The following is a 26,682-nucleotide window of genomic DNA, read 5'->3' as shown; positions in this document are numbered from 1 at the left end:
AGTGCTGGGAATACAAGCATGAGCCACCGTTCCCAGCCATCTTCCTGAGTTTTCACATTTAAGTCTTCAATCCATCCCTCTTTCTTTTCTTTCTTTCTTCTTGTCTTTCTGGATTGGGGTTTTTAGTGTATCTTTCGTTCTTGTTCTTCTTTCTTTACTTCTTCCTTCATCCTCCTTCCTTCCTTCTTAATATGCTTGCTTCCTTCCTTCCTCACCTCCTTCTTTCTTTCTTTCTTTCTTCTTTCTTTCTTTTTCTTTCTTTCTTTCTTTCTTCTTTCCTTTCTTTCTTCTTCTTCTCCTCTCTTTTCTTTTCTTTCTTTTTCTCTTTTCTTTTTTTTCATTGTTTGTTGTTGTGATGGAGTCCACTCTGTCACCAGCTGGCAGTGGTGGCTCGATCTCGAGCCACGCCAACTCTGCCGCCTAAGGTCATTTTTCCTGGCTCTAAGCCTCCCGAGTAGCTGGACTAGCAGGTGCACAACCATGCCTAGCTAATTTGGTATTTTAGTAGAGACTGGGGTTTCACCATGTTTCCCAGGCTGGTCTTGAACTCCTAACTTCAGGTGATCTGCCTGCTTGGGCTTCCCAAAGTGCTGGGATTACAGGCATGAGCCACCGCATCAGGCCAAGACTTTAATACATCTTGAGTTAATTTTTGTATACGGTGAAAAAAAGGGTTCGGCTTCAATCTCCTGCATATGGCTAGCCAGTTATCCCAGCACCATTTATTGAATAGGGAGTTCTTTCTCCATTGCTTGTTTTTGTCAGCTTTACAAAGATCAAATAGTTGTAGGTATGTGGGCTTATTTCTGGACTCTCTATTCTGTTCCATTGGTGTCTGTTTTTGTACCAGTATCATACTGTTTTAGGTACTGGAGTCCTATAGTATAGTTTGAAGTAGGGTAGCATAGTATCTCCAGGTTTGTTGTTTTTGCTTAGGATTGCCTTTTCTATTCAAGCTCTTCTTTTTGTTCCATGTGAATTTTAAGATAATTTTCTTCTAGTTCTGTGAAGTATGTCATTGGTAGTTTAATAGGAATAGCATCAAAGTTATAGTTACTTTGGGCAGTATGACCATTTTAACAATATTGATTTTTCCTATCCTTGAGCATGTGAGCATGGATTTTTTTTCCATTTGTTTGTGTCATCTCTGATTTCTTTTTCTTTTTTTCTTTTTTCTTTTGGAGACAGCATCTCGCTCTGTCACCCAGGCTGGAGTGCAGTAGTGCAATCCTGGCTCACTGCAGGCTCTGCCTCCTGGGTTCACACCATTCTCCTGCCTCAGCCTCCGAGTAGCTGGGACTATAGGCACCTGCCACTATGCCCAGCTAATTTTTTGTATTTTTAGTGGAGATGGGGTTCCACTGTGTTAGCCAGGATGGTCTAGATCTCCTGACCTCATGATCCGCCTACCTTGGCCTCCCAAAGTGCTGGGATTACAGGTGTGAGCCACCACGCCTGGCCTGTCATCTATGATTTCTTTGAGCAGTGTTTTGTAGCTCTCACTGTAGAGATCTTTAACTTCCCTGGTTAACAGTATTCCTAGGTATTTTATTCTTTTTGTGGCAATTGTGAATGGGATTGCATTCTTGATTTGGCTCTTGACTTCACTGTTGTTGGTGTATAGGAAAGTTAGTGATTTTTGTACATTGATTTTGTATCCTGAGCCTGCTAAATGTATCAGTGTAAAGAGCTTTTGGGCCGAATCTGGGTGCTCCTGTTTTGGGTGCATAAATATTAATATTTAGAATAGTTAAGTTTTCTTGTTCAATTGAACACTTCACCATTATGTAATGCCCTTCTTTGTGTTTTTTGATCTTTGTTGGTTTGTAAAGTTTGTTTTGTCTGAAATTAGCATTGCAACCCCTGATTTTTTTCCATTTTCCATTTGCTTGGTAGATTTTTCTCCATCCATTTGTTTTGATCCTATGAGTGTCATCATGTGTGAGATGAGTCTCTTGAAGACAGCATACCAATGAGTCTTAATTCTTTATCCAGATTGCCATGGTGTGCCTTTTAATTGGGGCATTTAGCCATTTACATTCAAGGTTAGTATAGATATATGTGAATTTGATCTTGTCATCATGATGTTAGCTGGTAATTACGCAGTCTTGTTTGTGTGGTTGCTTTATAGTATCACGGGTCTGCATACTTCAGTATGTTTTTGCAGTGGCTGGTATGGTCTTTCCCTTTCATATTTAGTGCTTCCTTCAGGAGCTTTTGTAAGGCAGGTCTTGTTATAACAAATTCTCTCAGCATTTGCTTGTCTGAAAAGGATCTTATTCCTCATTCACTTATGGAGCTTAATTTGGCTGGATATGAAATTCTTGGTTGGAATTTCTTTTTATTAAGAATGTTGAAGATAGGCTGCCAATCTCTCCTGGCTTGTAGAGGTTCTACTGAGAGGTCCACTGTCAGCCTGATGGGGTTCCTTTTGTAAGTGACCTGACCTTTCTCTCTAGCTGCCTTTAACATTTCTTTGTTTTCATTTTGACCTTGGAGAATCTAATGAGTATGCATCTTGGGGATGATTTTCTTGTGAAGTATCTCACTAGGGTTCTCTGCATTTCCTGAACTTGAATGTCAGTCTCTCTAGCTAGGTCAGAGAAGTTCTCATAAATGATATCCTGGAATATATTTCCCAAGTTGCTCATACTCTCTCCATCTCTTTCAGGGACACCAATGAGTCATAGATCTGGTCTCTTTACATAATTCTTTATTTCTCAGAGGTTTTGTTCCTTCTTTTTTATTTTTTCTCTTCATTGTTGTCTGCCTGTCTTCTTTCAAAAAGCCAGTCTTCAACCCCTGAGAAACTTTCTTCAACTTGGTCTATTCTGCTATTAATGAAATTCTTGTAGTGTGTTTTTTAGCTCTATCAAGTTGGTTACACTGTTTTCTGTACTGGCTATTTTGTCTGTTGGCTCCTGCATTGTTTTATCATGATTCTTAACTTCCTTAGATTGGTTTTCAACATACTTCTGCATCTTGATGATCTTCATTCCTATCCATATTCTGAATTCTATTTCTGTCATTTCAGCCATCTCAGCCTGGTTCAGACCCCTTGCTGGAGAGGTGATGTGGCCGTTTGGAGGAAAGAAGTCACTCTGGTGTTTTGAGTTGTGAGAGTTCTTGCACTGGTTCTTTTTTATTTTTGCAGGGTTATGTTCCTTCAATCTTTGAAGTTGCTGACCTTTGGATGGGTTTTTTTCCTTTTATCCTATTTGATGACCTTGAGGGTTTCACTGTGTATAAGGTGGATTCAGTCAACTGGCTTCATTTCTGGAAGATTTTAGAGGGCCGGCACTCAGCTCCCAACTCCTGGAGTACGTGTGTAGTCCTGGAGGACTTGTATCAAGCCCCAACTTTGTTCTGTCTCCTCGAGGTTAAGAATCCACTGCACTGGGTGAGCCAAGATGCTCTCAGACGGCTGGTCACTACACTCTAATGGGTGGTGTCAGCCAAAGCATTTAGTAGTACAGAGACAGTGGAATCCATCCTCATTTGCATGTGCCAGCAGCAGTGGCAGCAGCAGCATGGCTGCAGTAGGGTGCTAGTGGGTGCTGGTATGCCTGCTTCTGTGTCAGCATTTACCACAGCCACAAAGGGAACACAGCTTGCATGGTGGGGGCCCCTGCTGGTGACTGTGCCTGTGGTTGCACCAGTAGTGGTGTTGACATGGGAGCAGGGTGCTGGGGAGGGTCAGCATTGGGGAGAGTCTGCTGTTCTTTGTGCCTAGTTTCACTTGGGGCAGTGCTGGCAAATGGGTAGGGCACTGGCAGGGGCAGGGTTGCGGCTGGCTGGCTCTGTGCCCACCAAGGCTCTTACTATTGGTGGTCAGAGGGGAGAGTGGAGCAGACTGTGCTCCTGCTGCAGCAGTTTCAGGGCAGGGTGTACACATACACACAGACTGGGAGGACAAGATAAGCAAAACCTGCTCATGTGTGCACGTGCTGGCAAAGTCATATGAGGTGTTTCCATGGGCCCGGGGGAAGATGCAATGTGGAAGGAGTGTGCGGGCTGGTGTGTGGCCCTGGGGGCTGCCCCGGGGGAGCCCTTTGCATTTCAGGCATGGTCCACCAGCACTGGAGCCATGATGTGGGCCCCTAGAGTGCTCAAGGCTTCCCTGCAATCAGGCATGGCCAGGCTGGGCCCTGAGAGAAGCCAGCCAACCAAGGAGTGCTCAGGTAGGAGCAGCCCTGCCCTGATGAGTAAGACTGCCCTGCAAAGTTCAGGCCCAACGGTTCCCCTAGGTTGAAACTCTCCTATGGGAGCAAGTTGAGTCTAGGGGTGTGGCTGTCCCTGGCTGTGCTCCACTACAGCTGCTCCCACACCAAACACTCTGGGTTCATCAGCTGGCTGCTGCCCTGGCTGCTTCTCCAAGCCTATCTCCCTTGCAACTCCATTGTACGTGATGGTCAAAGGATCTCCTGCCAGGATTCCAGAGGCTGGACGTAAGAAGCATTGCTCCTTACCAGTTCGACTCACCCTTTCCCTCAGTCACTGGGGGCCAGGAATGAGTTCTGGGGTGCAGTAGCCCCATGCAGGCCTCCCAGCTTCCTCCCCCTTTAGCCTAGCTTCTGTGTCTTCCCTCCATCCACTCTCAGTGCTTTCCCTCTGAAGATCCGTTAGGACTGCACCAGTCAAATCAGTCTCTCGGTGGCAGCTGTTGCACCTGGCTGCATCTAGTTGGCCATCTTAACATGTATATTTCCATAACTGATTTTCGTGTGTTGATTTTGTACCCTGCAATTTTGCTGAATTAAAATTAGCTCTAGTAGGTTATTTGTTTGGTTTTTTTGAGATAGAGTCTGGCTCTGTTAACCAGGCTGGAGTACAGTGGTGCAATCTTTGGCTCACTATAACCTCCACCTCCTGGCTCAAGTGATCTTCCTACCTCAGCCTTCTGCGTATTTGGGACTACAGGCGTGAGCCACCACACCTTGCTAGTTTTTGTACTTTTTGTAGAGATGGGGTTTTGCCATGTTGCCCAGGCTGGTCTTGAACTCCTGGGCTCAAGCAACCTGCCTGCGTTAACATCCGAGTGTTGGGATTATAGATGTGAGCCACCATGTCTGGCTAGTAGGTTCATGTATGTGTATGTGTGTGTCTGTGTATTCTGTGGAATTTTCTAAATATAGAATCCTGTCATCCGACAAGTTTCACTTGTTCCTTTCCAATTTAGATGCTTTTATATATTTTTCTTAATTTTCTTGTCTAGGACTTCCAGTACAATGTTGACTAGCAGTGATGAAAGAATCCTTGTTTCGTTCCTGTGCTTAAGGGGAACGCTTTCCATTTATCACCAATGAGTATGTTGGCTATGGATTTTTTCATAAATGCTCTTTATTATTTATGAGAAGTTCCTTCTATACCTAGCTGTATGGTTTTGTTATGAAAGGGTGTTGAATTTTGTCAACTACTTTCTCTGCATCTGTTGAGATGATAATATGTTTTCCCCCTTCGTTTCACTAATGGGGTGCATTACATGGATTGATCTCTTAGGCTGAACTCCTCTTGCATTCCTGGGATTAGTCCCACCTGGTCATGGTGTGTAGCACTTTCAGTGAGCTGCTGGCTTTGGTTTGCTAGTATTTCATCAGTATTTTTGTGTCTATATTCATAAAGGATATTGTATGGGTGTGTGTAGTTTTGTTTTTTCTTTTTTCCTTTTTTTTTTTTGAGACGGGTTTAGCTCTTGTTGCCTAGGCTGGAGTGCAATGGTGCAGTCTTGGCTCCCTGCAACCTCTGCCTTTCAGGTTTAAGTGATTCCCCTGCCTCAGCCTCCTGAGTAGCTGGGATTACAGGCACCTGCCACCAGGCCTGGCTAATTTTTGTATGTTTAGTAGAGACGGGGTTTCACCATGTTGGCCAGGCTGGTCTCGAACTCCTGAACTCGTGATCAGCCCACCTCGGCCTCCCAAAGTGCTGAGATTACAGGTGTGAGCCACCGTGCCCGGCATGCTATTTCTTAAAAAAAATCTTTATAGGCCAGGCACAGTGGCTCACACCTGTAATCCTAGCACTTTGGGAAGCCAAGGTGGGCGGATTGCTTGAGACTGGGAGTTCAAGACTGGCCTGGGCAACATGGCAAGACCTTGTCTCTCCAAAAATACAAATCAGCTGTGCTTGGTGGTGGTATATGCCTATAGTCCCAGCTACTTGAGAGGCTGAAGGGGAAGGATAGCTTGAGCCTAGGAGGTAAAGGCTGCATTTAGCCATGAGCCGTGAGATCACACCAGTGCACTCCAGCCTGGACATCTGAGCGAGACCGTCCCAAAAGAAAGAAAGAAAAAAAAAGACAGGGATATATCTGCATGACTATGGATTAGGCAATAGTTTCTTACATACAACCTAAAGCACACCAACCAAAAGAAAAATTAATTATGCTTTCTCAAGATTAAAAAGGAGACTGTCAAGAAAACACAAAGACAACTAACTGAGAGGGAATATTTGCAAATTATATACATGATAAAGGTCAATTACCTAGAAGATATATATTTCAAAAATTCGTTTAGAGATAGCGTCTTCCTATGTTGCCTAGGCTAGTGTTGAACTTCCGGGCTCAAGTGATCCTCCTGCCTCAGCCTTCTGAGTAGCTGGGACCATAGGCTTATACCACCACAACTGGATGTGGAATATGTAAAGAACACTTACCACTCAATAATACGGACAAAACCCAATTTAAAAATGAGCAAAGGCTTTAAATAGAATAAAAATGAGACATTGAAGACTGCTGAAAGTGGTTGCCTCTGGGCAGTGGAAAATGGTGAGGCAGGTGGTGTCTGGATTGGAGGGGACGAGCTATTGTGAATAAACCTTGTATCACTATTTGGCTCTCTGGATCACAGTTCACAACAAGGGACGAATTTGCTCCACAGGGCACATTTGGCAATCTGAATATATTTGTCATTGTTATAACTGAGGGGTCTTCCTGACATCTAATGTGTAGAGGCCAGAGATATTGCTAAACATCCTACAAGGCAGACAGAGCCTAAAAGGCAGACATAGCCTAAAATGTCAATAGTGCTGAGGTGAAAAACTGTCTAAAGTATGTTTGAGGCTGGGTGCGGTGGCTCATGCCTTTAATACCAACACTTTGGGAGACTGAGGCAAGTGGATCACCAGAGGTCAGGAGTTTGAGAGCAGACTGGCCAACATGGTGAAACCCCATCTCTACTAATACAAAAATTTGCTGGGCATGGTGGCGCATGCCTGTAATCCCAGCTACTCCAGAGGCAGAGGCAGGAGAATCGTTTGAACCTGGAAGGAGGAGGTTGCAGTAAGCCAACATTGTACCCCCACACTGCAGCCTGGGTGACAGACTGAGATTTCATCTCAGAATAAGTAAATAAATGAAGTATGTTTGATAAAAATACAAACGGAAGTCAGTAAAAGTTATTTGTTAAAAATATTTAAAAAATCATAAAAATAGTATTTTGTACAATATCTACAGACATGGTTTTCTTCATGTGCCATGCTTTGACTACCTTAACAGCAGGGCTGGGAAAGCCTGTCAGCGATGTTCAGTGAATATGGAATTTACTTGCTTGTGAGTTAACATGCCAGGCTAACAGCTATTGACATTATTCAATAAAATACAAAAGAATTCGAGAATAAAGACTATGTTCTCAGGGATCATCTCTATAGTTTGTTACTAGGGAAGTTTCTCAGAACGTGTAGAGCACCAAACAAAAACAAACAAACAAAACAACAACAAAAAAAACTAACAAAAAAAAAAAAATCAAAGAATTCAAGAATAAAATCTGGGCAGCTCACAATAAAGTGGAAGGAAATATTAGATGGGTAGTCGCTATAAGAATTTCAGAAATCCAATTGCAGTATTATAACTTATGAAAAGAGAAACTACCACATGTAAAAACACAGAAAAGAAACGTAAGTTTTGGAAAACGTAGACTTTTAATAACTGCTTTTATCACCAGGTTAAGCCATGCAGTTACAAAGTAGTCAGACATTTCTGAAAGGATGTTATAGTTAAAAAAAAAAAAAAAAAGGCTCATTCTTACACATATTATTATATCTAGCACTTCATGGGGACACTACTGCTCAAAAGCCCTGGCCAAATAACTCCCAAATCAAACACTCAACCCAAGGTTGTTTTCAGCCCACTGTTAGTGACGCTGGGTGCAGAATGGAAAGCCTCTAAAATGAGAGGACACAAAGTCAGGTGAGTAGGGACCATTGGAAATGCTCAGAGCCAGCCAGACTCCAGACAGGGAGCCCAAGTGGTTTTTTTTCTGTGACACTCTACTTGAATTACCGTTTTATTAGTCAACCATAGATCTTCAAAAGAGAACAATTAGTAACATGATAAAAAGGTTACTGCATTCTTTGGACTATGTGTCATAATTATACTTAGCAAATTCTGACAGTTTTAACAAAAATAGCCTCCACCACTTTGCAGGTATGAAGATAACTGAATTATCCACAGGGCTTTTAATGTTTGCTGGACAATACATGACTGATAAGCTATAAATGACACTGTTTTATGATATAAAAATACTAGTTTTTTTCATTTATTATTTTTATAGGCATTCACTGTTTGAGTCAAGGTTAGGCTTGTTAAGTGATTAAAGGCAATTTTATTACAGCAGCATGTACTTACTTTATTCTAAAAGAATAGAATTCATAAACAGAAATAGCTTTTATATTTGTTTGCAACCTGCAAAATTGAGTTATTTTGCTGACATAAAATACTAAGAACTCACTTGAGGACCATGCCACCTTCTGAAAAGGCCACACACCTACTTCTTAAATGTGTTAAAGTTACAGCGTGTCCCAGACTCGTCCAGAGCAAAATAAGCAAGCAACTGACTGCTCTTGACTGTCCCTTCCCCAGCAATAGCACTGATTGTGTTGGGAAAAGCCACAGAGCAAGGCTGCACAGCCAGATGGAGGAGACTTTTTATTTAAAGGCAAAATACCAAAATGGCTGTCTGGTGTAGGTGATTTCTACTTTCACACTCAGCTTGTACATGATCCCCTAACCTTAACTTCTTTCTCCTTCGGGGCTGATTTGGATTGACTTGTTGAGAATGGTATCCATTATTACTGAGTCAGGAGAGAAAGGGATTTCTGTGGTTACATGTAAACTTGTGATAGCTCTGCAGAAGTTACAGGTGAAGAGGGTAGTGAGGAAGTCAGCCACGATCCATCTATGTGAAGGTCACACCAGCTTCATTGTACACTTTGAAGACTTTCTCAATGGCATTGACATAGGCAGCTGTTCTCAGGTCCAATCCCAGGTTATACTTCATGGCTGTGCGCATAATTTGCTGAAAAGAAAGAGAAAATGCAGTGAAGATGATCCTGACTCAAGTGGCCAGGCCATAACCACACAAGGCCCAGACAGGCCTGGTCCAAGTTACCTTCTCAGTGTTTCAAGGCAGGACTTGGGCAGCCAAAGACAAACCACTGTAGCAGCAGAACCACTAGGCAGGAGGGCCTGATTCTCTGGACTTAACAATGGGGTGGCTGGGTGCAGTGGCTCACGCCTGTAATCCCAGCACTTTGGGAGGCTGAGATGGGCAGATCACTTGAGGTCAGGAGTTCAAGACCAGACTTGCCAACATGGTGAAACCCTGTCTCCACTAAAAATACAAAAATGAGGCTGGGGTGCGGTGCCTCACACCTGTAATCCCAGCACGTCGGGAGGCCAAGGCGGGTGGATCACTTGAGGTCAGGAGTTCGAGACCACCCTGACCAACATGGTGAAACCACATCTCTACTAAAAATAGAGCGCAGGGGTGGGCACCTGTAATCCCAGCTACTTGGGAGACCGAGGAAGGAGAATTGCTTGAACCCAGGAGGCGGTGGTTGCAGTGAGTAGAGATCGCACCACTGCACTCCCAGTGGGAGACAGAGCAAGACTCCATGTCAAAAAACAAAACAAAAACAAAAATTAGTTGGGCGTTGTGGCTCACACCCGTAATCACAGCTACTCGGGAGGCTGAGGGACAAGAATTGCTCGAACTCAGGAGGCAGAGGGTACAGTGAGCTGAAATTGCGCTACTGCACTCTAGCCTGAGCAACAGGGCGAGACTCCATCTCAAAAACCCAAAAAAAGAAGGGAGTGATGAAAATGTTCTAGAATTATAAAGTGGTGATGGCTCGAATATACAATAAAAGATGCCGAATTTTATACTTTGAAAGGATGAATTTATAGGACATAAACCCTATCTCAATAAAAAATTAACAAGAAAAACAACAGCACTAAGAAGCACCACCTTCTTCATCAATATCTGCCTATGCTATTTCATCATAAATCCAAGCAGACAGAATCTGAACCCAAGAAGAAATTAGGAAAACGGTACTCACACTGTGGTTCAGGCCTTAAAGTAGGGATCAAGCAGTCAAAACAACTTGTACTTACACCAAATTCTACAGTAAGGTAGCCTCCTGTAGCTGTAACATAGTGGCGCACTGAGCTACAACCCAGTTTGGCTAACTACTCGATACTGGGCTAGCTGCCAACGTCATCACCTCCTAAGTCAGCCTTATTATTTCTCTCCAAAGCCTCATAAACATATTTGAAGACTCTAAAAAAACTTCTCATCATCTGAGACTGAAAAAGCACGTGTTTTGCTACACAGAAATGAGGAGCATTGAACAGACTGCTATTTTCTATCAGCACACACAGTCTGGCGACTGAGATAACACGATTGAGTTGCACTTCATGTGACTAGCAGGAAGGCAAACAGCATCTGCACACATACCCTGGCAGATCGCTCCATTGTGTACGCCAAGCCAGAATGCACGATGTCTTTCTCAGATGCACCCTATTAGGGAAAAAGAACAGGTGTTTAACAAAACCACAAAGACCTGCTTTGTGTCCCTGTATAAGATGACAAAGGATTCTTAAGTCCAGACAGAATTTTTTGTCTTTCAGCAAAGATATGTCATTTCTGTACAGTATCAAAGATACAGTATCTTGATACTCAAGTAACAATTTATTTTTATTATATTTGACAGCAAACAAATACTCATGAAATAAGATTACGGTACAACAATGAAGACAGTTTTTGGACTTAAGAGACATGGGGGCATGGAGTGAGATGAGCACCCTCCACTCATGGAGACGCAGATGCACTGAGCAATGTGTTACGCTGTTCGTGCCACGGTGCGTTCACCTCGGCTCCCCAGAGAACAGGGACACCACCCAGAACACAGAAAGGAATCTGATGAAACCCCAAAGCGGCTTTGGGGTAGAATTCTGCCTGTGTATTCAGTACTGCCAGCAACTTTTAAAGCTGTATAGATCTTAGCAGTTTCTTAATTTTACTGAACAGGAAACTAAGGACCAGAGAAGCTGGTCAACGTTACAGATAGCTATTTTTAGAGTTAGGATATGATCCAGGGACTTCACCATCAAGTCAGCTTCTCTCTTCCCTAATTTGTTTCTTGAAATGCTTTTTAAAAAATTAAGGATAATTAACTCACTACCACTCTTAAGGTAACCCAGCTACCAGGAGCTGGGTAGATGTGGAAGCTCCCAGGCTGCCTCAGTTTTATCTGTGAACAGATAGCAGGTCATGAGCTGGAGTGCAGGGCAGTGAGAAGAGGAGAAAATATGATATAATCGCTCAGGAGATGGGCAGAATGAATGCAACACAGAAAAGCAGTATGACTGCTGGGCAGCTCTGAGCACGTACTTCAGGTTAGTGGTCAGGGCGTGAACTGCCAGCAGGCCTCCTACAGGGTAGAGGCATGGAAGAGACTGCTGGGATTTAATCAGCGCTTAGGTGTTAACAAGGGCGTATGATGAAGGAAACAAGACCGGGGAGTGACTGTAATGATGGAGCATGGAATTTAAGTTAGATAAGGAGGGAAGTGAGGGTGCTGGGGGATGAGGGACAGTGGAAACATGGCAGGGTCATGATGTGGGTCCTGATAGAGCCAAACAGGGACAGGGGGAACTAAGAGAGAGAGAGGTGGAGAACACTTTCTTTTTTTTAACTGACAAGGCATATGCTGGGCAATGGGGTGACCAAAGAGAGTGGTGAACAGCCCTCTGACAGCAGCAGTAGCAGCACAAGCCCTTCCAATGCACTACTAGCCACTTGGGATGGATGTTATGTATGAAACAGTGGCACACAGGAGACTTTCAGAGACAGCCACAGAACTGCAGTGACACTTAGGCAGGGAAGGGATTGGTGTATTCCAGATGGAAGGACCAGAACAAAGACATCACTGTAGGAAAAAGGAAGGCTTACTTAGGGGAATGGTTAGTACCTAGAATGGCTAAAGCATTTTTTCTTTCTTTAAAACAAAACCTTTAACTTTTTCCCATGTTGCAATACAGTCTCAGAACGGTTTTCTATCACTGAATATTTCATAAGAAGATATATGATAACTTAGCCATTGTAATATATTCTTAAACTATGACTATTTCCTAAGATGTATTATAAGATATAACTCAGTCATTTCCCTGCCCTTGAACTTTAAATAAAACCAAATTTAAAAACTGTCTACACTGTTTCTTTTTTTTCTTTTGAGATGGAGTTTCGCTGTTGTTGCCCAGTCTGGAGTGCAGTGGCACGATCTTGGCTCATTGCAACCTCTGCCTACCAGGTTCAAGCAATTCTCCTGCCTCAGCCTCCCAAGTAGCTGGGACTACAAGCACGCCACCATGGCCGGCTAATTTTTTGTATTTTTAGTAAAGACGGAGTTTCGCCATGTTGGCCAGGCTGGTCTTGAACTCCTGACCTCAGGTGATCCGCCCGCCTTGGCCTCCCAAAGTGCTGGGATTAGAGGCGTGAGCCACCGTGCCCGGCCTACACATAGTTTCAGTAACATCACCGTGCATGGAGTGGTTCCTCCTCTTTTGAATTATTTTCTTAGGATAAATTCCCAGAGGGGAGATTATCATAGCACCAAAGGGCAGGAACACATTAATAACTTCACATTTTCCAAAGAGCTGCACCGATCTGCACTGTCACTAGAATAAAGGTACAACTGTTTCACCACATACATGGTGTGGTACAACTGTGGGGTGAGCACACTCACCGATATCCTGTCTTGGAACTCTGCCGTGGGTACAATGGGAATAGTTCCACCATGCTTTCCAAATTTTCTTTCTAAACTCTCTTGAACAGACACTATAGAAAAAACAAAAAAACAAGAGATCAAGATATTGCTAACAGAAAAAAAAAAAAAAAAAAGTAGAATCAAAAGTAGTCCCAAACTATAACCGTAACCCAAAAACTTATACAGAGTTTTAAAGACATAAAAGGGTCAATCATTTAAAACTCAGTCAAGAAGGAATAAAACACATCGCCAATTTCCTACATAAATGTGGATTTAGGTCACTGCTGTGTTTCCATAACACCCATTACCAGGGTTTTTCCTTGGCTCTATTAAAAAGAAAATGCTGGGGGAAAAAGAAAAGGAAACAGACGGAACACTTCACCCAGATTCTCACAGTGGGCTGAGGAGAGAAGCTCAGCAGGAGGTCTTGGTCTCATTTCAGCTTGATGAGAAATTCTACTCTTAACTGTGGAGCTTACTCTAGTCAAAGAAAAACAAGTATTCTCATCAGGAGTCTCAAAAACAATTCTTGACACTAGATACGCCTTTACTAAGAGCAACCAGAGACAGAAATGAGTATTGACAGTGGGGTGTTAAAATCACACTTAAATAAATATTATTGGCTGGGCATGGTGGCTCATGCCTGTAATCCCAGCACTTTGGGAGGCTGAGGCAGGCAGATCACGAGGTCAGGAGATCAAGGCTATCCTGGCCAACATGGTGACACCCTGTCTCTACTAAAAATACAAAAATTAGCCGGACATGGCGGCGAGTGCCTGTAATCCCAGCTACTTGGGAGGGTGAGGCAGGAGAATTGCTTGAACCTGGGAGGTGGAGGCTGCAGTAAGCCGAGTTCGCGCCACTGCAATCCAGCCTGGGTGACAGAGCGAGACTCCCTCTTAACGAAAGAAAAAAAAAAAGTAAATTATATTCTGTGAATATTACATCACAGAATAAAAATCTGGATATAAGTATATGGGAGAGTTAATATCCAGAAAGACACTGCGCATTTTTAGTCTGAGTTTCATGAGACAAAATATTATTTTCTTTTCTGAGACTCAATTCTTTCCCAAAGGGATAAGTTCTCTTAAGTGGACCTTTTTACAGCCTTTTAGCTGGCTCAAAAGATGAGTTTTGGAGAACAAGATTATTGACACTCACTGAGCAAGTGGTAGTTAGAATCCCTTTCATATTTGAAGGTCAAACGGCCATAGCTGACATGATTTAGATTCTTCAGCCACTCAAAGTAAGATACTGTCACTCCTCCAGCATTCAAGTAGAGATCCTATACACAAAAATAAGACACCAAAGAAATTAGAAGTTGATGGTTTTAGTAAAAGCTTAAAATGAACCTAAGACCTTAATTTCAATACCAAGGTAGACTGAACTTCAACTATCACAAATATATTTTAGCTAGTATCAGGAATTTCACACTTAATTTAACACACCTCCCCACCCCACCCAATTCCATCTAATGCTTTTTCTATTTGGGGGAAAAAAATCATTTTTTTGGCTTATTAATCAATGAATGTTAATAGTCTTTGGTTAGAGCCTCTTCTCTACCAGAAGTTTTCAGACTAAATGGCTTGCCCACCAAACAACTGGAATGGACCGTCCACAGGGCCTCTCAGAAGACAGGATTCTTTCTCCTATTACCTAAGGGTAGCCCATTTCAGTTACATTGAATGTCTTACGTAACTTTCAGCAAAGGGGGTTCTTTAAAATGCATTCCAAGCCCACACTAATTTCTAATAACTTTTTGGTGTAGACTCACGCTTACCTGCCAAAAAATCTGAGCATGTGTGCCTCATATTAGTTTTCTGAGTAAAGCCAGAAGGGGCACTTGAAATGCATAAGGTTAGGAATCATACAGAAAATCTTAGAACTTAAGTTAGAATAGTGTTTCTAACACAGTATATACACTTATATAACCAGACTCTTAGAAGGCTAAAGACATTCAGTAAAGAGCCTGAAATTGGAATAAATGTTTAGATCACAGTGAAAAGTGACAGGCTTAGAATTAACCATGCTTCTACTATATTTTCTGAAAAGTGAAATAAAGATGAATTCACTAGAGCTTGGGAGACTAATAATTCCTCTCTTCCTCCAAATTCCTTGCAAAAGACAATTTGATTCTAAGTACATACAAAGCCTAATCAACATAGATGACCTACTGGAATAACCATAATGTTTCTCTCCAGGAAGATCTTGTCCGCTTCTGGAGTTGTTGGCCCATTGGCCCCTTCAGCAATGATCTGCAAGAGAGTCAGGAACATAGAGAAATGCCAACAACACCGTCAAATCCCCTCCACTGAGGGCAAGAGATGTGCATATATGAACATGTGTTCGTATGTGGGGGGAAGTTTCAGTTAAAATTAAATAGAGGTTATTTTGCTCTGCAAAGTGTATAAAACTACCTTTTACTTTTCTATTTATCTAGGTTTTTTAATTTTTTTATAGGAGTGTCAGGCAGATGCGTTTTCTTGGTAATGGTTGTATAACTCTGTGCAGGGAGCTAAAAGCCATTAAATTATTTACTTTAAACGGGAGAACTGTATGGTATGTACAACATATGCCAATAAAGCTGCTAAAAAGAAAGAGAAAACTCAATCAGACTCTTCTATGACCCCCTGACGTCATTCACATTGATAATGTTGGTTCCGGTTTCTATAATGTTGTCACCTTGGCTTTGACTCTGGGCGCGTTGGATTTGGTCAACTGCTTCTCACTGGCAGCTGGGATCAGTATGTCACAGTCGGCCTCCAAGATGCTTCCTTCATAGGGCTTTGCCTTGGGGAAGCCCAGAATGGACCCATGTTGCTGCCATTGATTGAAAATCACAATTAATAGCTGCACCAGAGTTTAAATGTTTATATTTAGTGTCTATGCCATAAAAATGTATTAATACCAATTTGAAGTCTTCCAGTTCCTTTGGGTCAATACCATCTGGATTCCATATACTCCCATCAGACTCACCAACAGCAATACATTTAGCACCAAAACGATGTAAATATCTCATAGAGTGTAGGCCCACGTTACCAAATCCCTGTGAAGAACAATTATCCATGACACAAAAATTCAAGTCCTGGTATAGACAGCAAGAGTCATATTTTGACCAATGTAAATCCACATTCTGTTCATTTAGAAGCAATTCTCAAAATTCTTTTGCCAAAAGAAACAATGTACTAACTGGTTTCTCTTCAACAATGAAATTCTCTGTTTAAGAACGTGACAACCAGGCATGGTGGCTCATGCTTGTAATTCCAGCACTTTGGGAGGCTGAGGCAGGTGGATCACTTGGGGTCAGGAGTTCGAGACCAGCCATGGCCAACATGGTGAAACCTGTCTCTACTAAAAATACAAAAAGTAGTCAGGCGTGGTGGTCTGTCCCTGTAATCCCAGCTACTTGGGAGAATGAGGCAGGAGAATCACTTGAACCTGGGAGGTGGAGGTGGCAGTGAGCCAAGATTGCATCACTGCACTCCAGCCTGGGCGACAGAGTGAGACTCTATCTCAATCAATCAATCAATGGCAGTGGTGTTAAGTACACCACCAGGTCCTCAGTCCTTGATGATCAGATGTCGTATGTTGTGAAAAAGGATGTCACTAATTTGGACAAATACAACTTTTTTTTTTTTTTAGAGACCGAGTCTCATTCTGTGACACAGGCTGGAGTGCAATGGCACAATCTTGCCTCAATGCAGCCTCCGCCTCCCAGGTTCAAGTGATTCTCCTGCCTTAGTCTCCCAAGTAGTTGGGATTACAGGCGCCGCCATCATGCCCGGTTAATTTTTCTTTTTCTTTTTTTTTTTTGAGATGGAGTCTTGCTCTGTCACCCAGGCTGGAGTGCAGTGGCGTGATCTGGGTTCACTGCAAGCTCCGCCTCCCGGGTTCAAGCGACTCTCCTGCCTCAGACTCCCGAGTAGCTGTGACTACAGGCGCATACCACCATGCCCGGCTAATTTTCCTATTTTTAGTGGAGATGGGGTTTCACCATGTTGGTAAGGATGGTTTCCATCTCTTGACCTCACGATCTGCCCACATCGGCCTTCCAAAATACTGGGATTACAGGCATGAGCCACTGCACCTGACTGAATTTTTCTACTTTTAGTAGAGATAGGGTTTCACCATGTTGGCCAGGCTGGTCTCGAACTCCTGGCCTCAACTGATCAATCTGCCTTGGCCTCCCAAAGTGCTGGGATTATAGGCATGAGCCACTGTGCCCAGTCACAACTTCTATTTTAAAGCAATTTCAACTTAATTAAGATTCTCCTAAGTAAAACACATGTTACCACATCAAATAAATTTGGGTCAATACGTAAAACTTTCTACATACTTGCGAAACTTAGAAAATTATGTTGAGAGACTTGCCCTTCTAGATAGAATTTCAAGGTTGAATACTGACCAATATTTTGGTTGAATTTGGTGATAGTTGGTAATAGTTTCACATCTACTTGAGAGATACTTAAATCAGTTCTAGTTACATGAATCATAGCAAGGTTCAAAAAACAAAAGATCTATTACTCTGAAAACCACCACTCTAAAATTTAAGAGATGCGAGGTAACTGAATTTTAAAATTACAATTCTAAAAACATTAAAAACTATACTTAATGTCTATCAGTTATTAAGGAAACTTTTTTTTTTTTTTTACCTGAACAACAAATGTTTTATCTCCAAACCCTGGTGTCATTCCTAAAATGCTCATGTAAGAAGCTTCATTGATGAAGTTTTCAATCCCATGGAAGACACCACGGCCAGTAGCAGAGATGCGTCCATGGATGCCCCCTTGGCTGATGGGTTTACCAGTAACACAGGCGTGTGCATTAATATCCTGTAAGAGGGAGTAATTGAAAGAATGAAATGTCACGTCCAATTTCTCTGTTGAACGAATACAACGAATTAAAGTCAAAGCACATTCTCATTTAATGCTAATTAGGAGTGTGTGTGTGTATGAATGTATTTAAGGTACACTTTTACCAATAGAGACAACACTCACTTTTTCAGCTTTCTGTTCCTAGAAAATACAATGAAATAGACTATATTTTCTGTGTGTGTGTGTTTTTTTTTTTTCCGAGACAGAGTTTCACTCTTGTTGCCCAGGCTGGAGTGCAATGGCGCTATCTTGGCTCACCGCAACCTCTGCCTCCAGGGTTCAAGCAATTCTTCTGCCTCAGCCTCCTGAGTAGCTGGGATTGCGGGCATGTGCCACCACGCACAGCTAATTTTTTAATTTTAGTAGACACGGGGTTTCTCCATATTGGTCAGGCTAGTCTTGAATTCCTGACCAAAGGTGATCCGCCCACCTCAGCCTCCCAAAGTGCTGGGATTACAGGCGTGAGGCAACGTGCCCGGCAAAGTAGACTATATTTTCTGACAGAAGAAACAGAGTGTAGGGATTGAACATCAAGTAAGTACAAATAACATCACAAAAGTAGAGCTAGCTTACCCTGAAAGCTATCATTCCTTCAACAAGTATTTAAGCACTACTAAATCAAGGTACATACACATCTCATTTACGAGTCTTAAAATCTACTATAAGACTTGAGCATGTCACCAAAACAGAGCCTGAGACAGGAAGAGGCTTTACAATTTTCTTGGATGGGAAAACTCAATGTTGTCTTCTGCCACTTTTTAAGAAGAAGTTTTTAATATAATTTGATACTTAATATATAAGAAGATACTCAAGTTCATCTAAGAGTAGACTTAACGAAAGTATTTAACGAAATATTTTTAAAAAGGTTATGTGTGGGTGAGAGTCCTGTGCTTCTGTGTGAGTAGAGTATCTTTGGTAGCAGTGGTTAGCTCTGCAAAGTGGAGATGGGGTTAGCAGTCTTCACCACCCATCTTTCTGTCCTTTTTCAATTGAAGATGTGCATATATTCTTGTTCAAAAACACATGTAATTAGAAAAAAGAAGAATGGGGCTCAGGAGGGCTTCCCTTCCAAGGCATCAAATATACTATAAACACGGCCACCAGAACACTGCAGAGTAAGCTCATCAGTGGAGCAGGAGAAACTAGAGACAGTCTTATTTTATACAGGCAATCAATATAAAATGAAAATCCATATAAAATTTTAAGTCAGTGGCAAAAGTATGAAATAATAAACTTGTTGAAGTAATTCGCTTTCCATGTAAACAAAATACAATGCCTTACTTTACACCAAACCCCTAACTCCCAACATATCCCTAACGTTCCAGCCAGCTGAATTAAAAAGTGATCTGTTCTTTATCTGCATTGTTTAAATATTTTTACACAGAGAACTTAGAATTATATTATTTGTATAATTACCAACAAAAAGCATGAAAGCAAGGAAGGAAAACACAATCTAGTAAAGTGATTTATAAAATTAGTTTTCCCACAGTTTGTTTTCGTGAATAATTAACACTTATGAATACAGAAATGCAAACTGAGTGCCAAATGCTTTTCAACAGTGAGAATGCAAATGCTGGAGCTGAAGGAAATACTGTCAGGGGTCAGGCCTGGCGCCAAACGCCAGGCTCCCCCAGCATACATAATGGTCCTGAAAGCCCAGAGAAGAATACATTCTCCCACCAACACTGCACTTCTAGGTGGGGCTAGAAGAAAAAGGGCGGCACGTTCCAGTTCACATCTAGAAATGAGTAACAAAAACAACTGCGTCCTTCCCGTAGGCCTTGATTTTAGATTTCTTATCACTGAAAGAAGGAAAACTGTTCATCAGTGTAGTTCAAGGGGCCATGCTTCACCTGAGTCCAGCCTGGCCAACATGGTGAAACACTCTCTCTATTAAAAATACAAAAAAAATTAGCCAGGCATGGAGGCAGGCACCTGTAATCCCAGCTACTTGGGAGGCTAAGGTAGGAGAATTGCTTGAACCCAGGAGAGGGAGTTTGCAGTGAGCCGAGATCAGGTAACAGAGTGAGACTCGGTTTCAAAAAAAAAAAAAAAAAAAAAAAATCAGGAGACCACACCCAGACCTCATTGTCAAATGAGTTCCTGACCTCAGGTGATCCACCTGCTTCCACCTCCCAAAGTGCTGGGATTACAGGCGTGAGCCGCCACGCCCAGCTGGTCTCTTGTACTTTTTAAGCAAGACTCTACATTGAATAGTGCAAACCAGCTGGCGGTATGTTATTTGTAGCTTATTCTCAGTGCTAACAGCAAGATAAAGTCTTCTGAAGCACTGCCCCTTGGACTATACTGGTGAACAGTTTTCCTTAAGTGATAAGAAACCTAAAATCAATGGCTAAGGGAAGGAAGCATAAAAAGGTGACAGGTGGAAAACTGGCCTTTTTGGGAGGGGCAGTTGAAACCACAATTTCTTGAAGGGTCTCTATCGTTCCTGTTTTATTTCAGGGGGTTGTATAATTTACCTGATGTAATACTTATAGATATTTATTTTCTGGTACTTACTAACGGCTATGTACAGTTCTAAGTGCATTAGATTATTATTCATCTAATCCTTACATGAGTCTCACAAAGTAGGTACCACTATTACTGTCATTTTGCATAGGAGGAAATGGAGGCACAGAGACTCCCAGGTCACAGAACTGACGGGTGAAGGTGCCAGGGTTGGACTTCAGGTGGTCTGCCCATGTTCCCAGCCACGGCATGACATCACCTCAGGAAATGTCTCCATTTCCACATTCTTCCTCTTCTCCAAGGCCCGTCTTTTCACTATGAAAAGAATTCCCCAGGCTTTTATTCCCCTGGGGGACTTCACTACCTCTACCACCCTGCATTTCTTCAGCATTGTCTCTCTCTTGCACCAGTGAATCTGTGGCTCACAGCCAGTAAACATGCCAAAAGACAATAAAAACCCTTTTCTTTGGGTAACAGCCACTTTTCAAGCTGTCTTCTTTCTGCTTCTCTCCAGTGCCATTTTTCTTAGTTGGAGGCTATACTTCATGCCCTACTTCCTTCTTCATATCCCCTTGCAGTCTGGGCCCCTGTAGTAGTCTCCTGCCCTCAAGTCTTCCAATGCACACTTAGCTGAGTCACACCTGCTTGAAACTAGCTCTTTGCTGGTTTCCCTGTGTTTTCAGGACAAAGACCAAAGTTCTCACAGTCACCTACCAAGCAGTAACCTGGCCTGACCCTTGTTTCTACTGGCCTTTCTTATATCAGCTTTATCTTTCTCAACTCTGGCTACAATAGTCAGTCCTTAGCCTCCCAAGTTCACCCAGCTTCTGAACTTCAGAACCTTCCCTCAGGTACTTCCTTCTGTTCCAAACACTTGCCACTACCCCTCCCCCAGTCCATGCCCACACACCCGTCTGAGTGCAGACCAGAACGTTTTACCTCCTAGGAGGCCTTTTCTGACCTTACCTTGAAAGGATCGAAAGGATTGGTTGGGTCTGTTATTCTTTTTTATAGCTTCAAAACAACTTCCAGCAATTTATCCCAATTGTAGTGAATACCTTGCTTACCCGTGGCCCTGCATGTAGTAGGTATAAATGTATTTTTTGACTCCATTTCTCTTCCTATTCCTCAAATGTTTCATTTTTTAAGGTTGCACCCCTTTCAGGGACAGGAGCTATGTTTCCTCTCACGTTCAGTTCTATGGTACTACCTCTGCTCAGTCCCCAGATTCAGGTTCTCCTGGTTCTCTGTGACTCAACCTGGTCCCTTTCCTTAATTCCACATATATCCAATCCAGTTTTGCTGAGTCTCTCTGTCACGCGCCTCACACATGCCAATGCTCCTCTCCTGGTCCTCTGGCTCCTGGGCTCGGTGGAAAGGCGCTGACACCACAGGAGGTTCTCTCCTGGCACCAGCACAGCTGGACACTGCTACCAGCCTATTCTTCCCCAGGAAGGATTAGCAAAGTTTCTCCACTGACTACCACGTAAAACACAAACACTGGTGCTTGGTGTTTTTGTCCTGGTTCATCTACCTCTTCATTCTTACTTTCCTTATTTTTTTGAGAAAGGGTCTCTCTCTATTGCTCACGCTGCATCGCAGTGGAGCAACCACGGCTCACAGAAGCCTCAACCTCCCGGGCTCAAGCGTGCCTCCCAGGTAGCTGGGATTACAGGTGTATACCACCATGCTTGGCTAATTTTTGTATTTTTTGGAAAGACAGTGTTTCCCCATGTTGTCCAGGTTGCTCTCCAACTCCCGGGCTCAAGTGATCCACCTGCCTTGGCCTCCCAAAGTGCTGGGATTATGGGAATGAGCCACTGCATCCAGCCTTCACTCTTACTTTCTATTACCTTTATAAATATGCCTTACCTTCAGACAATCTGAACTCTATTGTTTCTCTTCCTCTTATCCACCAAATCTCTAGATGTTCATATTCTACCCATTTTCAAGATCTAGCCCAAATATCTCCTCTAGAAAGTCTTATTTCAGAATTCATAATTTCCACCGTTGTATTACATTATTTCCATACCTTATCTGCTTATGCGCCTTAGTCCCTCTTTAAATGGAAGCCCTCTGAGGGAAAAATCAGAATTGAATGCTTCTTGATGTATGTTCTAGTGTCTTAGCATACAGCGTGGGCTGCCCTGGTCAGTAAGTGTCCTTTCCCAGTGACAAGTATAGGGCAGCATATAAGTAAAGCACCGTTTGTGTTCGTTACGATTTAAGAATAGACAAGTAGACATAAAATAATATGCACATCAAGATTATGATTGAATGACAGAAAAGCCCAGGGATTCTGATATAATCAGTCAAACTGTTAATTCTTGTAGACAGCAAATGCAGAAGCCTCGGGGCTTCTGGTGGGTACTCACATAGTGCCCTATGGTGCTGGCATAGGTATCAGCGATCCAGGACATCTCCCGCTCACCTGTGCTCATGTCTGGGGCAGGCACATCAATGCCAGGACCTGGGGGCACAGGGAAAGAACAGTGCACCAGTTTTTAAGAAAAATTCTTCTCGAACACAAAGATCCTTGCAAGTCTCTGTAATAACCAAGTTACCATGACTAGAAAACTTTAGATCTCATTTAGGTAGCTAATCAAAGTCATAGAAATATTCATTAAGTGTTTCACTATAAAACTTAGACACATACAACATTACCTAATAATTTCTCCCACTGGCATTTACTTGCTCTATGTTTGGAAGTTAGCTATGTACAACAGATACAAGCTACTCCATAGAATTTCTGAGTGTGACCAGAGGATAATCAATTTAGACGCTCTTGACCTCATTTCACTACCATGCAATTAGAGATAAGAGTACCGTTGTGTTCCATATAAGTAGGATTATTATGGTTAGGGAGCTGACATGTATGAGACAGCACAGTAACATGCTGCTTAGTGGGGGTATAAGCCCTCCTTACCAAGTAGAGAAAAAGGGGAGAGGGTCACATTGCTAAAGCAATTGTGTTAAGCCCCATATTATTTTACTTGTGGAAGAACGTGGCTTTGACCTATTATTCGACACTCAGCACATATAAAATTTTAGGCCTTAGCTTTCAGTTCTCCAGATCATAGCAAATTAAAGTTTTAGGCTAACAAATTAGCTTCCAGGCAATAACAGGAATCACTGACTGCACTACTACTGACGGCTACAGTAAGATCTCTGATAAAAACATGTTAAGTGATGCTCACTCAAATCTGTAAAGGTGCAGAAATACTCCTCTCAAACATAGTAAAAATAAAAACAACCTAATTATCTTGTACATCAATTAAATGAACTATGGTATATCTATGCAAAGTACTAAACAGCCATTAAAAAGGGTAACTTGGCCGGGCGCGGTGGCTCAAGCCTGTAATCCCAGCACTTTGGGAGGCCGAGACGGGCGGATCACGAGGTCAGGAGATTGAGACCATCCTGGCTAACACGGTGAAACCCCGTCTCTACTAAAAATACAAAAACTAGCCGGGCGAGGTGGCGGGCGCCTGTAGTCCCAGCTACTCGGGAGGCTGAGGCAGGAGAATGGCGTGGACCCGGGAGGCGGAGCTTGCAGTGAGCTGAGATCTGGCCACTGCACTCCAGTCCGGGCGACAGAGCGAGACTCCGCCTCAAAAAAAAAAAAAAAAAAAAAAAAAGGGTAACTTATATCCATGTAAATTACTTGGAATTATCTATCACGAACATACATATGGAAAAAGGCAGGTTTCATAAAGCATGTATAACATGTTCCCACTTACAATTTTCTTTCTCTTGCCCTTTCTCTCTTCCTCCCCATATAGACATTGTTTATAACTTTCTATATTATTTCAACTGTAAAATACCAACTCATTTTTACAAAACGAAAAATATAACTTAAAAAATGGTTAAACTATTAGGTTGGGCACAGTGGCTCACGGCTGTAATCCCAGCACCTTGGGAGGCTGAGGAGGACGGATCACAAGGTCAGGAGCTCGAGACCAGCCTGACCAACATGGTGAACCCTGTCTCTCCTAAAAATACAAAAATTAGCTGGATGTGGAGGTGTGTGCCCATAGTCCCAGCTACTCGGGAGGCTGAGGCGGGAGAATTGCTTGAACTGGGGAGGCAGACGTTGCAGTGAGCTCCAGTCTGGTGACACAGCAAGACTCCATCTTAAGAAAACAACAACAACAAAAAAACCAAGTAGTTGCTGAAAAACAGATACATTCTTTTTTTTTTTTTAATTTTTATTTTTTGAGACAGAGTTACACTCTTGTTGCCCACGCTGGAGTACAGTGGCATGATCTCGGCTCACTGCAACCTCTGCCTTCCAGGTTCAAGCAATTTTCCTGCCTCAGTCTCCTGAGTAGCTGGGATTACAGGTACCTGCCACCATGCCTGGCTAATTTTTTTTTTATTTTTAGTAGAGATGGTGTTTTACCATGTTTGCCAGGCTGGTCTCGAACTCCTGACCTCAGGTGATCCACCCGCCTCAGCCTCCCAAAGTGCTGGGATTACAGGCATGAGCCACCATGCCCGGTCTAACTGATAAATTCTTACATAGAGAACAAGTATGAGGCGGAAGTTAATCTTTTGTAAAAAAGCAACTTTTCTAACAGCATGTGACTAGAGTAGGAGATGAAAGGGTAAATTTGGTGCACAGAGATACAAGGGGATGAGAAGGGAGGAGATATCAGGGTCCTGCAGAACTTTACATAGGTGATATTTACACTCACACAAGAGAATGAATATGGACCTTTCAAAAGCTTTTCGAAAAGCAGAAGAGGAAGGAACACTCCTCAACTCATTCCATGAAGCTAGAATTGTCCTGATACAAAGACTAGTCAAAGACATCATGAGAAAACTATAGACCAATGTCACTTACAATAGCATTAAAAGGAATAAAATATTTAGTTGTAAGATTTCTACAACGAGAACTATAAAACATCATTGAAATAAACCAAGAGTCCTAAATAAATGGAAAGACATCTCATATTCAGCATTGGAAGGCTTAATATGGTTAAGACGGCAATACTGGTCGAGTCCAGTGGTTTATGCCTATAATCCCAGTATTTTGGGAAGCTGAGGTGGGAAGACTGCTTGAGCCCAGGAGTTTGAGACCAGTTTGGGATATGTGATGAGACCTTGTCTCTACAAAAAATTAAAAAATTAGTCAGGCGCAGTTGTGCATGCCTGTGGTTCTAGCTACTTGGGAGGGTGAGGTGAGAGGATTGCTTGACCCCAGGAGGTCAAGGTTGCAGTGACTGCTGCCTGGTACTCCAGCCTGGGTGAAAGGGCAAAACCCTTTTGGGGAGGGTGGGAAAGACGGCAATACTCCACAAATCGGTGTACAGATTCAATTAAAATCCCAGCCTCTTCTTTTTTTGTTTTGTTTTGCAGAAATTTACAAGCTGATGTTAAACACACATGTGACAGGATCAGGGTTCAGACTCAGGTCTGAGCCTCAGTCTGACACTCTCTGTGGAAAGGGCAGTCAGGAAATAACAGATAAATAACATCAAATTTGAAGGTTTGCCTAGAGTGAGAGAAAAAACTCCCTTTGCCTACCTCCTAGGCTTCAAAGCTGTCTGGGCCCAGATGTCAGTTTAGCTGCATCCTGGGTCAATAAGGTTTTTGCGAATTATGCAAATAAATCAAGTTACTAGGGTTTAAGCTGTGTTTTCTTTCAGTATTCCAATGAATCACTTTTTGACCTTTGGAATTATTAGGTACTTGTCAAGACTGATACAATCAAGCTGGAGATATTGCAGATATGGGCGACAAATACGACTGAATAAAGTCTGAAACCATTCAAGACTACTAAATGTGTTTGAGATTTAGGTGAAGAGGAAAGACCTTATAAAAATTATGAAGGCTATTAACAGGCTGAACATAACTTCGATTTGCCACATCTCAGAATCAGTAAGTACTCCTGTAAAAGCGTGAGGGAGGTAGTTAACTCATGTTAATTTATGTTAACAGGCTCCGTGCAATGACGCACAAGTTCACAGGAGTGCTGGGGATGTGGCATGTCAAAGGCCCAAATGCCTTTTAGTATGAAAGATAGGCCAAATCTAGTCAAGTTTTAGAGTTACCTATACTTACTGTATTTCTATATTAGGTTATTTCATGACATTTATTTCATGACTGTTTTTTCCTAAAAATGAATCTGAATAGCTTTATTTCTTTTCTCTTTCTTCTTGAGATGTGGTCTCATTTTGTTGCTCAGGCCAGAGTGCAGTGGCATGATCACAGCTCACTACAGCCTCGACCTCCCAGGCTTAAGTGATCCTCCCATCTTAGTAGTTGGGACCACAGACATGCAACATCACGCTTG

At 42.5% G+C, this 26,682-nt stretch overlaps 1 protein-coding gene across 1 annotated transcript in view; it reads right to left on the bottom strand.

Annotated features, from left to right (window-relative positions):
• Positions 1-7,895: 7,895 nt before the first annotated feature.
• The window catches only part of GLUD1 (glutamate dehydrogenase 1), a 38,827-nt gene continuing 20,040 nt past the window's right edge, over positions 7,896-26,682 (bottom strand). The window contains exons 5-13 of the mRNA XM_010374113.2: positions 22,760-22,854; positions 17,694-17,873; positions 15,950-16,087; positions 15,724-15,861; positions 15,216-15,296; positions 14,203-14,326; positions 13,021-13,112; positions 10,731-10,793; positions 7,896-9,290 (exon numbers count right to left, since the gene is read on the bottom strand). Of these exons, the coding sequence (XP_010372415.2) occupies positions 9,171-9,290; positions 10,731-10,793; positions 13,021-13,112; positions 14,203-14,326; positions 15,216-15,296; positions 15,724-15,861; positions 15,950-16,087; positions 17,694-17,873; positions 22,760-22,854 (1,031 nt within the window). The 3' untranslated portion in view covers positions 7,896-9,170. The remainder of the gene's footprint in view (positions 9,291-10,730; positions 10,794-13,020; positions 13,113-14,202; positions 14,327-15,215; positions 15,297-15,723; positions 15,862-15,949; positions 16,088-17,693; positions 17,874-22,759; positions 22,855-26,682) is intronic.

Source organism: Rhinopithecus roxellana, chromosome 11, assembly GCF_007565055.1.
Source record: "Rhinopithecus roxellana isolate Shanxi Qingling chromosome 11, ASM756505v1, whole genome shotgun sequence".
Taxonomy (NCBI): Eukaryota; Metazoa; Chordata; class Mammalia; order Primates; family Cercopithecidae; genus Rhinopithecus; species Rhinopithecus roxellana.
Note: the sequence above shows the minus strand (reverse complement) of the source record. Positions and strands in the feature narration are given on the sequence as shown.